This window comes from Oncorhynchus tshawytscha, linkage group LG10 (assembly GCF_018296145.1).
Source record: "Oncorhynchus tshawytscha isolate Ot180627B linkage group LG10, Otsh_v2.0, whole genome shotgun sequence".
Taxonomy (NCBI): domain Eukaryota; kingdom Metazoa; phylum Chordata; class Actinopteri; order Salmoniformes; family Salmonidae; genus Oncorhynchus; species Oncorhynchus tshawytscha.
The window spans coordinates 83,263,502-83,277,502 of NC_056438.1; the positions used below are offsets into that span (position 1 = coordinate 83,263,502).

The 14,001-nt window shown below is 46.8% G+C and overlaps 1 protein-coding gene across 3 annotated transcripts; it reads right to left on the reverse strand.

Moving 5' to 3' along the window:
• Positions 1-271: 271 nt before the first annotated feature.
• hectd3 (HECT domain containing 3) lies at positions 272-13,984 on the reverse strand. Of its 3 annotated transcripts, none has more exons than XM_042329235.1 (19): positions 13,238-13,981; positions 12,912-13,072; positions 12,706-12,798; positions 11,933-12,068; positions 10,764-10,885; positions 10,060-10,173; positions 9,839-9,930; positions 9,144-9,309; positions 8,007-8,088; positions 7,133-7,315; positions 6,999-7,051; positions 6,726-6,894; positions 5,883-6,086; positions 5,407-5,613; positions 5,195-5,324; positions 4,331-4,405; positions 4,159-4,240; positions 1,092-1,163; positions 272-929 (listed from the first exon to the last, which is right to left on the reverse strand). In XM_042329235.1, exons 1-19 carry the CDS (start codon positions 13,589-13,591, stop codon positions 845-847), a joined length of 2,580 nt encoding a protein of 859 aa, XP_042185169.1. In that variant the 5' UTR covers positions 13,592-13,981; the 3' UTR covers positions 272-844. The 3 variants fall into 3 exon arrangements, with proteins under 3 accessions (XP_042185169.1, XP_042185170.1, XP_042185171.1); XM_042329236.1 differs by having other exon boundaries at positions 9,848-9,930; positions 13,238-13,979; XM_042329237.1 differs by lacking the exons at positions 272-929; positions 1,092-1,163 and adding an exon at positions 1,170-2,363 and having other exon boundaries at positions 13,238-13,984.
• Positions 13,985-14,001: the final 17 nt, after the last annotated feature.

Genomic DNA, 14,001 nt, shown 5'->3' on the forward strand with positions numbered 1-14,001 from the left:
CACTCTTACATTATGTATGTGGAAAAAACAACCTTAGGGCAATTAGCAGATAACCCAACAGCATGTTAAGCAATTCACAACACAAGCCAGGAGGCACACGGAGTCGAAGTGTAACGTCAACGAAACACAAGCACGACAAACCACGGACAGAAGATACAGATCAACCGCTCGCAGCTGAGTGCAGCAGTCAAGAGGAGGGGCTTGGCCATGTGGCCAGCTGCAAACAGCCAGTGAGTGTACGTCCACGCAAGATATTACACTTACCAAGCGACACTTTCCACATTAGTTTATTATATACAGTACAGCTGTAAATAGTTGGCACCGTTGTAGATATGGTATACTTAAGCAATAAGGCCCGAGGGGGGGTGTGGTATATGGCCAATATTCCACAGCTTAGGGCTGTTCTTAGACACGACGCGACACAGCCCTTAACTGAAGTATATTGGCCATAAATCACAACCCCCCCCACCCCCCCGAATTGCCTTATTGCTATTATAAACTGGTTACCAACATAATTAGATCAGTAAAAATCTGTTTTGTCATACCCATGGTATACGGTTGGATATACCACAGCTTAGAGCCAATCAGCATTCAGAGCTCAAACCACCCAGTTTATAAATGATAATAGGCTTGGCAGCAGCTTCAGATAGTGATGCTAATGCTGCATTCATTACATTAGCCAATCAGCGGTCTCGGTAAGTTCAAAGCACATGAATGCACACAACTTGTTGCTCCCAGTTTACAAGTACTATTTTCGGCATTTCCCCCCCACTTGTAATAAATGCTGCATAAATACAGGTGGGCGTGGCATAAAACTGCTATATGGGCGTGGCAGGGGGCGTGGTCACTCCTCCCAGGGACTCATGTCAGTGTCGATGGCAACACAGTTGTAGGCAGCATAGCGCAGCTTGTCCTCACACACTTTTGCACTGCAGGGGACACAAAGTTAGGGAATTAGCTTTTACTAGAGAATGTGGAAGAGTATAACCATTGCAATTTCATATCTACAATCTCTGTTATATGGAACCAAAGACACCACTTTCCTTCTAAATATTCTGATAACAGTAGAGAGAATGGCCATTAAAATGCACCTGGGGTAGTTGGGTAGATACAGGGTACTGGAGCAGGTGGAGGACTGTGGCAACGCATCTGTAGTCTCAGAGCTAGAGGTCAGGGAAACCAAATATGTTATAATGCATCTGTAGTCTCAGAGCTAGAGGTCAGGGAAACCAAATATGTTATAATGCATCTGTAGTCTCAGAGCTAGAGGTCAGGGAAACCAAATATGTTATAATGCATCTGTATTCTCAGAGCTAGAGGTCAGGGAAACCAAATATGTTATAATGCATCTGTAGTCTCAGAGCTAGAGGTCAGGGAAACCAAATATGTTATAATGCATCTGTAGTCTCAGAGCTAGAGGTCAGGGAAACCAAATATGTTATAATGCATCTGTAGTCTCAGAGCTAGAGGTCAGGGAAACCAAATATGTTATAATGCATCTGTAGTCTCAGAGCTAGAGGTCAGGGAAACCAAAGATGTTATAATGCATCTGTAGTCTCAGAGCTAGAGGTCAGGGAAACCAAAGATGTTATAATGCATCTGTAGTCTCAGAGCTGGAGGTCAGGGAAACCAAAGATGTTATAATGCATCTGTAGTCTCAGAGCTGGAGGTCAGGGAAACCAAAGATGTTATAATGCATCTGTATTCTCAGAGCTAGAGGTCAGGGAAACCAAAGATGTTATAATGCATCTGTATTCTCAGAGCTAGAGGTCAGGGAAACCAAATATGTTATAATGCATCTGTATTCTCAGAGCTAGAGGTCAGGGAAACCAAAGATGTTATAATGCATCTGTATTCTCAGAGCTAGAGGTCAGGGAAACCAAATATGTTATAATGCATCTGTATTCTCAGAGCTAGAGGTCAGGGAAACCAAATATGTTATAATGCATCTGTAGTCTCAGAGCTAGAGGTCAGGGAAACCAAATATGTTATAATGCATCTGTAGTCTCAGAGCTAGAGGTCAGGGAAACCAAAGATGTTATAATGCATCTGTATTCTCAGAGCTAGAGGTCAGGGAAACCAAATATGTTATAATGTATCTGTAGTCTCAGAGCTAGAGGTCAGGGAAACCAAATATGTTATAATGCATCTGTAGTCTCAGAGCTAGAGGTCAGGGAAACCAAATATGTTATAATGTATCTGTAGTCTCAGAGCTAGAGGTCAGGGAAACCAAATATGTTATAATGCATCTGTAGTCTCAGAGCTAGAGGTCAGGGAAAACAAAGATGTTATAATGCATCTGTAGTCTCAGAGCTAGAGGTCAGGGAAAACAAAGATGTTATAATGCATCTGTAGTCTCAGAGCTAAAGGTCAGGGAAACTAAAGATGTTAGAGGGCTAGAGGTCAGGGAAGGACGTTATAAAAAGTGCAATAACATCAGCATCTTAAGGTATTTGCTTTGGGATTGCGTCCTACCAACATACGGTAAAAGGAGTCCTACCAACATACGGTAAAAGGAGTCCTACCAACATACGGTAAAAGGAGTCCTACCAACATACGGTAAAAGGAGTCCTACCAACATACGGTAAAAGGAGTCCTACCAACATACGGTAAAAGGAGTCCTACCAACATACGGTAAAAGGAGTCCTACCAACATACGGTAAAAGGCTCCCTACCAACATACGGTAAAAGGAGTCCTACCAACATACGGTAAAAGGCTCCCTACCAACATACGGTAAAAGGAGTCCTACCAACATACGGTAAAAGGAGTCCTACCAACATACGGTAAAAGGAGCCCTACCAACATACGGTAAAAGGCTCCCTACCAACATACGGTAAAAGGAGTCCTACCAACATACGGTAAAAGGAGCCCTACCAACATACGGTAAAAGGCGCCCTACCAACATACGGTAAAAGGCGCCCTACCAACATACGGTAAAAGGAGTCCTACCAACATACGGTAAAAGGAGTCCTACCAACATACGGTAAAAGGAGTCCTACCAACATACGGTAAAAGGAGTCCTACCAACACACGGTAAAAGGCTCCCTACCAACATACGGTAAAAGGAGTCCTACCAACACACGGTAAAAGGAGTCCTACCAACATACGGTAAAAGGAGTCCTACCAACATACGGTAAAAGGAGTCCTACCAACATACGGTAAAAGGAGTCCTACCAACATACGGTAAAAGGCGCCCTACCAACATACGGTAAAAGGAGTCCTACCAACATACGGTAAAAGGAGTCCTACCAACATACGGTAAAAGGAGTCCTACCAACATACGGTAAAAGGAGTCCTACCAACATACGGTAAAAGGAGTCCTACCAACACACGGTAAAAGGCGCCCTACCAACACACGGTAAAAGGCGCCCTACCAACATACGGTAAAAGGAGTCCTACCAACATACGGTAAAAGGCGCCCTACCAACATACGGTAAAAGGAGTCCTACCAACATACGGTAAAAGGCTCCCTACCAACATACGGTAAAAGGAGTCCTACCAACATACGGTAAAAGGCTCCCTACCAACATACGGTAAAAGGAGTCCTACCAACATACGGTAAAAGGAGTCCTACCAACATACGGTAAAAGGAGCCCTACCAACATACGGTAAAAGGCTCCCTACCAACATACGGTAAAAGGAGTCCTACCAACATACGGTAAAAGGAGCCCTACCAACATACGGTAAAAGGCGCCCTACCAACATACGGTAAAAGGCGCCCTACCAACATACGGTAAAAGGAGTCCTACCAACATACGGTAAAAGGAGTCCTACCAACATACGGTAAAAGGAGTCCTACCAACATACGGTAAAAGGAGTCCTACCAACATACGGTAAAAGGAGTCCTACCAACATACGGTAAAAGGAGTCCTACCAACACACGGTAAAAGGCTCCCTACCAACATACGGTAAAAGGAGTCCTACCAACACACGGTAAAAGGAGTCCTACCAACATACGGTAAAAGGAGTCCTACCAACATACGGTAAAAGGAGTCCTACCAACATACGGTAAAAGGAGTCCTACCAACATACGGTAAAAGGCGCCCTACCAACATACGGTAAAAGGAGTCCTACCAACATACGGTAAAAGGAGTCCTACCAACATACGGTAAAAGGAGTCCTACCAACATACGGTAAAAGACGTCCTACCAACATACCCTTGTTTGTCAGGGAAGATGTAGATGGGAGCAGGAAGACGGCTCCTCCCCGTCACAAACCTCAGGAACCGGCTGCGGTCCTCTGGAAGAGGGGGGAACAGTCAGAGAGTTAGTGAGTGAATAGAGAACAGAAGAGAGCCACAGAGACAAAAAGAAGACGGTTTTAACTGACCATTAGTGAAGTTCATGAGAGCTTCCCACAGGTACTGTACCCTGACATCAGTCTGCTCCAAGTCCTCATATCGAGCTGTAGGAGAGAGAGAGACAACACTAGGGTTTACTATCAACCTGATGTGGAGAGAGACAACACTAGGGTTTATAATCAACCTGATGTGGAGAGAGAGAGACAACACTAGGGTTTATAATCAACCTGATGTGGAGAGAGAGAGAGACAACACTAGGGTTTATAATCAACCTGATGTGGAGAGAGAGAGAGACAACACTAGGGTTTATAATCAACCTGATGTGGAGAGAGAGAGAGACAACACTAGGGTTTACTATCAACCTGATGTGGAGAGAGACAACACTAGGGTTTATAATCAACCTGATGTGAAGAGAGAGAGAGCCAACACTAGGGTTTATAATCAACCTGATGTGGAGAGAGAGAGACAACACTAGGGTTTACTATCAACCTGATGTGGAGAGAGACAACACTAGGGTTTATAATCAACCTGATGTGGAGAGAGACAACACTAGGGTTTATAATCAACCTGATGTGAAGAGAGAGAGAGACAACACTAGGGTTTATTATCAAACTGATGTGGAGAGAGAGAGAGACAACACAAGGGTTTATAATCAACCTGATGTGGAGAGAGACAACACTAGGGTTTATAATCAACCTGATGTGAAGAGAGAGAGCCAACACTAGGGTTTATTATCAAACTGATGTGGAGAGAGAGAGAGACAACACAAGGGTTTATAATCAACCTGATGTGGAGAGGGGACATAAGATGGGGCCACATGTGATGGTACTGAGTCCGTCTGGGACTACAGCCTGGCGATCTTCAACCACATCAAGGTCCGTCTGATTACTCACTGAGTCGTTTGAGTGCCTCCACGGTGATCTCCGGGTCTCCACAGACCTTCTTCTCCACCTCCTGCCAGGTTAGCAGATCCAGCACGGCCTGAGGCACTACCTTCACCAGCCCTGCCTGCATAGCACAGACCTGGAACAGACACGCATGGTTACAGCATCTCCTTCCACACGAGACAACCCGACTTGAAGGCCATCTGAAAACCCCTTCCCACCTGGTGTCTGCTCTCCTCCAGGCGTGCCTTCTGGACCAGGTGAATGAACTCCCTGCGGTCTTGGTACCGTACCACCTGATTGCTGCCGCCTGGTAGCAGCTCTACCAGTCTGCCGTCACTCAGCAGGGTAGTGTACACCAACTCCTCCCCAAATTTAAAGTCAAATGTCTCCTGGTCCATGACCTCCATGGCCTCCAGCAGCTTGACCTGTAGAGAGACAGAACAGAAGCAAACTAACATTTTAAAACAGACGGGAAATCACATTATCCAATGCGGTCAGAATATTGCAACTAGCGATTGTATCGCCTATAAAAACAGAAAAGATTCAAGCTTCAATAAGTATGCCATGGATGAAAACGTCAGTGGACTGAATCCTAACTTGAGTTCTGCCATTTTCACAGTGGTCGTCTTTTACTTCGATGTATGATTTATGCTGAAGTCAGTGATGTTAGATGTGACAACAGCACAGTGCTCACCAGGACAGAGTCAACAGCAGGGAAGTCTTTGCTCCAGCTGACAGCCTCCCCTGTTAACTGTTTCCACACCAGACCAGGCAGCGCCAGCACCAGGAAGTCTTTTCCTCGGAGAGCGGCTCCCATCAGCTGTCCGATCCACTCAAACTTGTGGAACTCTCTGCAGGACGGGTTGGGAACATAGTGGTCTCTGGCCTCGCCTGTTCCCTGGGAGCAGAAACTAACTGTTGGTCATATACTACTACCATTAGCCCCCCTGGTTGTACTACTAGCCCCCCTGGTTGTACTACTAGCCCCCCCCCCCTGGTTGTACTACTAGCCCTCCCCCTGGTTGTACTACTAGCCCTCCCCCTGGTTGTACTACTAGCCCTCCCCCTGGTTGTACTACTAGCCCTCCCCCTGGTTGTACTACTAGCCCTCCCCCCTGGTTGTACTACTAGCCCTCCCCCCTGGTTGTACTACTAGCCCTCCCCCTGGTTGTACTACTAGCCCCCTGGTTGTACTACTAGCAGAGGTTAGGTTAGGTAGAGGTTAGGGTAGTTACCCGGTTGTACTACTAACCCCCCCGGTTGTACTACTAACCCCCCTGGTTGTACTACTAACCCCCCCCTCCCCCGACCGGTTAGAGATGGTTACCTGGTTAGATGTTAAAGAGGTAGAGGTTAGGTAGAGGTTAGGGTTTAGTTACCTGGTTAGATGTTAAAGAGGTAGAGGTTAGGTAGAGGTTAAGGGTAGTTACCTGGTTAGATGTTAAAGAGGTAGAGGTTAGGTAGCGGTTAGGGGTAGTTACCTGGTTAGATGTTAAAGAGGTAGAGGCTAGGTTAGGTAGAGGTCAGGGGTAGTTACCTGGTTAGATGTCCTGTTGAAGAAGGGTAAAGGCAGGAGGCATTCTGCTGAACTGGGACACAGCTCTTCAGACATGTCTGCCAGACTGTCTCTAAAACCACCTCCTTGGTCGATGATGCCCTCTGCTATGAATTTACACTCCCACCACTGGTCGTAACGCGCCGGCCATCTGATCAACAACAACATATTCACTGCTGCTTTCTTTTCAAGTCTGTTATGATATCAGTTTATTATTAACAGCAATAAGGATGCTGGGGAGGGAGATTACTATACCTGTAGTCCAAAATCTTCTCAAACTTATCGGATGGCTTCAGACCCTCGTAGACCTGCATGGGTTAAAGCCAGATGTCTAAAATCATATAGCTACAACACACACACACACACACACACACACACCCCTCCACTACCTGTGTGAAGACAGCGTTCTTAGCAGTAGGGTCCAGTGAGGGGTTGTCTCTGTGCTCCATGGCCAGTCTACGGTTGATATAGAGCCGGGGCATAAAGTTAGGCTTGCTGGTCTCGGAGTCCTTCAGACACTGGGTGATCAGGGCCGAGCGACGCTTGGACAGCAGCAGGAACGGCTTGATACTCTAGGGGGCAGCAGAGAACACAACGGTCAATGTACTGGACGTGATAATACATCTAAAAAAGGGACACTGCAAGATTTAGGTAGTTTATCTACTTTCCCAGAGTCAGACCAACTCATGGAGGCTATTGTATGTCTCTGCGTGCCGTTTGGAGATGATTGATGTTAGCTTAGCGCAATTGCTGGAAGTCTCCAGGTACAGTAGCCAGCTCCTCTCAGAAAGCAGGGGAATAACCGTTCTACTCCAAACATGTGTGGTTGGCCATTTATAGTCTTCAAATACATAGTAAATCGACATGTTATAGCATGCGTTCATTTCACTGATAATCACAAGAAAACAGATTATATCCACTTCCTCATTCTTTCCCAGTTGTCTTAGAGATGGTAACGTTGCATCCGTCTCATGGAGATGCCCGTGCGCTCACAGATGCTATAATGGGACAGGTACAACATTGTAATCTCTATACAAAATGGCATCCATGAGTTGGCCTAACTCTGGGTAAGTAGGTCAACGAAAATCTGGCAGGGTCTGTTTAAAGATGAAAGGAAAAGGGAGGACAGTGGAGTTTCTTTTTTTTTTACACCAGCAGATCAGACATGACATCTGTGGTGTGTCCCTCTCAACCAGCGGTCTCCGACCCTGGTCCTGGGGAGCTAGTGCAGGCCTTTGTTCCAAGCCCAGCAACTAGACGTACCTTGATGTGGTTAAAGGTGGCCAGGCTGTAGTCCCAGGCTGGAACCAGGTGGGGCAGGAGACTGTCCAGCAGCGAGATGAATCTGAGGACACACAAGCTGAGTCACAACACCGACTGACCAGACTAGGGAAGAGCACCACAGACCAGCATTCATCTTGGTAGTATAGCAGGATCAGGAGTGTTTCATGATGATCACAACAAGCTCCATGTTCACCATCAGGCAGGGTCTTACCTCTGTATAACCAGGGCCCTGTGGTAGAGGACATCAGGCAGGGTCTTACCTCTGTATAACCAGGGCCCTGTGGTAGAGGACATCAGGCAGGGTCTTACCTCTGTCTAACCAGGGCCCTGTGGTAGAGGACATCAGGCAGGGTCTTACCTCTGTATAACCAGGGCCCTGTGGTAGAGGACATCAGGCAGGGTCTTACCTCTGTATAACCAGGGCCCTGTGGTAGAGGACATCAGGCAGGGTCTTACCTCTGTATAACCAGGGCCCTGTGGTAGAGGACATCAGGCAGGGCAGGGTCTTACCTCTGTATAACCAGGGCCCTGTGGTAGAGGACATCAGGCAGGGCAGGGTCTTACCTCTGTATAACCAGGGCCCTGTGGTAGGACATCAGGCAGGGTCTTACCTCTGTATAACCAGGGCCCTGTGGTAGAGGACATCAGGCAGGGTCTTACCTCTGTATAACCAGGGCCCTGTGGTAGAGGACATCAGGCAGGGCAGGGTCTTACCTCTGTATAACCAGGGCCCTGTGGTAGAGGACATCAGGCAGGGTCTTACCTCTGTATAACCAGGGCCCTGTGGTAGAGGACATCAGGCAGGGTCTTACCTCTGTATAACCAGGGCCCTGTGGTAGAGGACATCAGGCAGGGTCTTACCTCTGTATAACCAGGGCCCTGTGGTAGAGGACATCAGGCAGGGTCTTACCTCTGTATAACCAGGGCCCTGTGGTAGAGGACATCAGGCAGGGTCTTACCTCTGTATAACCAGGGCCCTGTGGTAGAGGATATCAGGCAGGGTCTTACCTCTGTATAACCAGGGCCCTGTGGTAGAGGACATCAGGCAGGGTAGGGTCTTACCTCTGTATAACCAGGGCCCTGTGGTAGAGGACATCAGGCAGGGCAGGGTCTTACCTCTGTATAACCAGGGCCCTGTGGTAGAGGACATCAGGCAGTGTACCCTCCAGTCGAGGATAACGCACTAGGTTAGGAGACTGAAACACGTCAGCGTTGAGCCCCAGGTCTCTCTCACACGACGACTTGATCTTCAGCCCTCTGATCCGAACGTCTATCCCCTCGTCTGAGACAGGAAGACAAAAGCCAGAGAGAGGTCAGGAAGAGGAAGAGTCAGGAAGAAGTTGAGTCCATTTCAATTGAAGAAAGAAGAAAAAAAGTGTTATTCATTTTCAACTAGAATGTATTATTGTTTTATTCACTGATAGGACATGTTGTTAAGGTCCTGACAGGAGGGGATAAGCCTGGGATTGATACAGCATTTAATTCATGGCACATTTCTATATTTCCAAAGTCCAAGCTGATATCTACAGTGTGCCAACAAAGATACTGAGCCACTCCCAGATAAGGTGACAGGGTAGAGCTAAAGTCTGTCTAGTTCGTCAGCTGGACAGGATGTGATGTCTGTCAAGGCTTGACAACTTTGAGAGCCCTGTATTCAGAGTGCTGATCTAGGATCAGGTCTCTTCCCCTGTCCATATGTAATTCATTATTCTTTAAAAAAATTTAAAAGGCCAAACTGATCCTAAACCAGCACTCCTGCCGTAAATGATTAGTACAGTTGTGTGTATATTAATTATTCAATGTGTAGCCACCATTCTCACCCCTGCACTCCTCGATGCGAACCTCAATGACAGGCAGGTGGGCCGTCATGTCTTCCAGCACACACACCTCACCAATCAGATTGCTGAGGGACAGAGAAATAAACACACACACACAGTTACAAGTTCACGTAGCACCTCCTGATGTTTCAAAACCTTTTCTTTTCCGTTTGCTCTGCTGAATACGGCCCAGGTGTTCTTTCTGAGTAACTTACTCGTCTATGGTGACGTCGCTGAGCTTCTTCAGATTGTCTCCTTCCCCTCCGAACACAGTCACTCTTTTAGGCATGTAGTTGTCATCGGTTGAGTCAACCGTCAAGATCAGCTTACTGCCGGACAAGACACAAAAACAATACAAATTCATGTTTATTCTTCAGGTCTTCCTAAGACTTGACCAAAGTCATGGTTTTGGTGGGCTAGTGGTCATCTGATGATGTACTGTCCCCAAGGGAGTGCCCCCAGGGTCCCTACTGTTCTCCACCTGTCCTCAAGGGAGTGCCCCCAGGGTTCATACTGTTCTCCGCCTGTCCCCAAGGGAGTGCCCCCAGGGTCCATACTATTCTCCACCTGTCCCCAAGGGAGTGCCCCCAGGGTCCATACTGTTCTCCGCCTGTCCCCAAGGGAGTGCCCCCAGGGTCCATACTATTCTCCACCTGTCCCCAAGGGAGTGCCCCCAGGTTCCATAATAGGCCCCACACTGTTCTCCACCTGTCCCCAAGGGAGTGCCCCCAGGGTCCATACTGTTCTCCACCTGTCCCCAAGGGAGTGCCCCCAGGGTCCATACTAGGCCCCACACTGTTCTACACCTGTCCCCAAGGGAGTGCCCCCAGGTTCCATACTAGGCCCAACACTGTTCGCCACCTACATAAATCCCAGGTTTGCCATGGCAGTGACAGGACTGTATGACAGTACCACTTACTTGACTACGGTGCCTCTCTTCATGTGCAGTCTGATCCAGTGTTGTCCCTGCATCCCATCACTCTCCCAGTAGGTCTCTGTGTCTCCATCTGTCAGGCAACCTGCCCCACCACTAGGGTCCTCCTGACACACACACACGTTCATTTTGTCACCTATTTTTGTTTTAAAATACCTTTTAATCTTAAACCCATTTTATTATTTTCTTAGTTATCAGTTGACTAAAACTCTGGACAATTTTAGTCTAGTTTTAGGTCGGCCATTTTAGTCAGTGCATTTTTCTATTAAATTATGAATGTTTAGGCTACCTCTAACTTCCATCATGTGCACATTCAGATAGCCTTGTCCAACTAGGTCTACTATCCCCTCATATACCTTAGCTGGCAACACTGATATTGTGTCAGATTGTAACCAATGACAGCCATAATAACCATATAGCCTAATTGCGTCAGATTGTAACCAATGACAGCCATAATAACCATATATGCTAATTGCGTCAGATTGTAACCAATGACAGCCATAATAAGCATACAGGTAAAACATTCTCACAGCTCTGATTTTGTCCCCATCATAACCGTCATGGGGGTAAATAGTGTTTTCCTTGAAAATAGTCAACAAAAAGCATTTGTTTTTTCCCCATAGGAAAAATCAACCGCAACTGACATCTGCAAACCGCGACGTGGCAACAGATGAATAAATAACAGACAAATAAATAACAGACGAATAAATAGAACTTCTGATGTGATCAAAGCAAAAATAGCCCCCATGAAAGTGAGAGAGAGAGTAAAAATGGTTTCTAGTTGAGGTTAGTTAGTGTCCTGGCTTCATATCAGTTCAAGAGAGTGACTGATGAGACCTCCTGTGTGCTGGGCAGATCAGGCCAATCAGACCTCCTGGGAGCTATGTGCTGGGCAGATCAAACCAATCAGACCGCACAACTGAAAGATATTCATTCTGTCCAATGAGAGGATTGCATGTAAATATTCTGCATGCATATGGAGCTTCATGTCAAATGTCCATTAGTCTCACATGGCATTCTCATCTCCTCACATTTCCGTTGACTAAAATGTTAAATAATTTTAGTAGTTATTGTTTTATTCCAGGGCATCCTAGTTTTAGTCAGGAAAAATAGGTTGTTGACGAAATGAACACACACACACACACACTACTCACTGAGCAGGAGGACACATCAATGCTGGTGACACACTGTTTGACACTGCCCAGGTTCTCATCCTCCTTTCCGATGTGGTCGTAGAAGTAATGCACCAGATCCTCGTCATATTCAAACGTCCAGCTGGGAGGAACATATCTGGACAACAGAGAAGGGAACAGTACTGTTGGTTAGACCAGGCCACCTTAACTTCATTCAGTTTTTACAGAAAGTGTCCAAACTGCCTCAATATCTGCTGTAGCTCATCAGAGCCTGTTATCACTCATCACCGACCAGGGCTTAAACAGGTAGCTGTGTAGCTCATCAGAGCCTGTTATCACCCATCACCGACCAGGGCTTAAACAGGTAGTTCATCAGAGCCTGTTATCACTCATCACCGACCAGGGCTTAAACAGGTAGTTCATCAGAGCCTGTTATCACTCATCACCGACCAGGGCTTAAACAGGTAGTTCATCAGAGCCTGTTATCACCCATGGACCAGGGCTTAAACTGGTAGTTCATCAGAGCCTGTTATCACCCATGGACCAGGGCTTAAACAGGTAGTTCATCAGAGCCTGTTATCACCCATGGACCAGGGCTTAAACAGGTAGTTCATCAGAGCCTGTTATCACCCATGGACTAGGGCTTAAACAGGTAGCTGTGTAGCTCATCAGAGCCTGTTATCCCCCATGGACCAGGGCTTAAACAGGTAGCTGTGTAGCTCATCAGTGCCTGCTATCACCCATCACCGGCCAGGGCTTGACCAGGAGCTGGCTTCGCCTCCAAACACACTGACCTGAGCTTCTGAACAGCTGCTTCATCACGCTCCGCGACCTTGGGTTTAGAGCCGATGTGAAGAGAACTCTCTACATCCACCACTTGTTCCCACCTGAGAGAGCAGACCGTGTTAAACCGCTGAGCTAAAGCATCAAGCAGAGCCATTACAAGTCTTCAGATCTCAAACAAAGTTAGTCACCACCTCTGTTACACACACACACACACCTGTCACAGGGCTTGTGGTCATATCCAAAGAGCTGCTGGTGTCTGCCGAGTGTCTCAGGTGATTCAACAGGTACCAGTCGATCTCCTCCCTCCGTGTGTTTACAGACCAAGACCCAGCCCTCCTCACACTCCTGACCCACACGGTGCTCCTCCAACTGATCCTATAAAAACACACAGAGAGAAGCAGACACACATTGAGTTAAAAGGACAACTGCCTCAAAATATGTACTGAGCAAAGATGATCAGTCCTGTAACAAGAATGGAGACATGACTTCATGACTAACCAGGAAGTGTGTAAAGCAATTAATCATTCAACTCTTTCTTACCTTGTTGATTTTAACCCACAGGCCGTGGCTGTTGCAATACTCTTCCCCTGTTGTCCGAATACATGTCCCTTTCTTTGGTTCGATGTTGCACTTGCATAGCTTCTTACTGTGGAGAGCTTGATGGGGGCTCTCCCAAACTGAAACCAGGGTCTTACCGACGGATGAGTTGGCGGTGGACGTACTAGACGAAGCGGTTGAATTGGATGACGAATCTTTGCAGATTTTATAACATACCTCTTTTGGGACGAAACATAGGCACTCGGGCACAGCTTCGCTCTTCCTGAAACAATCTATGCATTTGTTCAGAAACCGAATCCTTCCTAATAAAACGTGAGGGTTGTCGCCCGGTGACATGTCTTTCTGTGTTGTTGTTTTTTAAAGCTAGGTAAGTTAAAGCTAAGGAAGTTGAAGCTGGCCAGACACACCAGTCCGTCGCAGGGCTAGTGAACTAACTAACTATGCGTCACAGTCAACACACATTTCAACGGTGGACGTCACCTGACATTTCAGTTTTTCCGTTTACTTCTCCCTTTGTTTGCCCAGGATTTTTTCTCGTGGATAAAGCTTCTATATTTGAACAAACGAAAGAACAAAAAAAAACAAAACACAAAGCTATTCATCCACCAGCCCGTTTCAAACGAAACGGTACATTCTCATCCGGTGCCACCGCTTTCAGCTACCTGACAGCTAGCAGACACTTTCCGTAGCTCTCACCGGCAGCACTTAATCGGATCTGAAAAAAGGGCGAACCGCCCATAACTTCA

Excerpts from the sequence above, each read along its gene's own strand:
- hectd3 (XM_042329235.1), bottom strand. The coding sequence starts at position 13,591 with ATGTCACCGGGCGACAACCCTCACGTTTTATTAGGAAGGATTCGGTTT. Across the intron at positions 6,087-6,725 it reads TCAACAGGACATCTAACCAG|GGAACAGGCGAGGCCAGAGA; the intron begins GTAACTACCCCT and ends TTCTGCTCCCAG. Across the intron at positions 1,164-4,158 it reads ATCTTCCCTGACAAACAAGG|CTCTGAGACTACAGATGCGT; the intron begins GTATGTTGGTAG and ends CCTGACCTCTAG.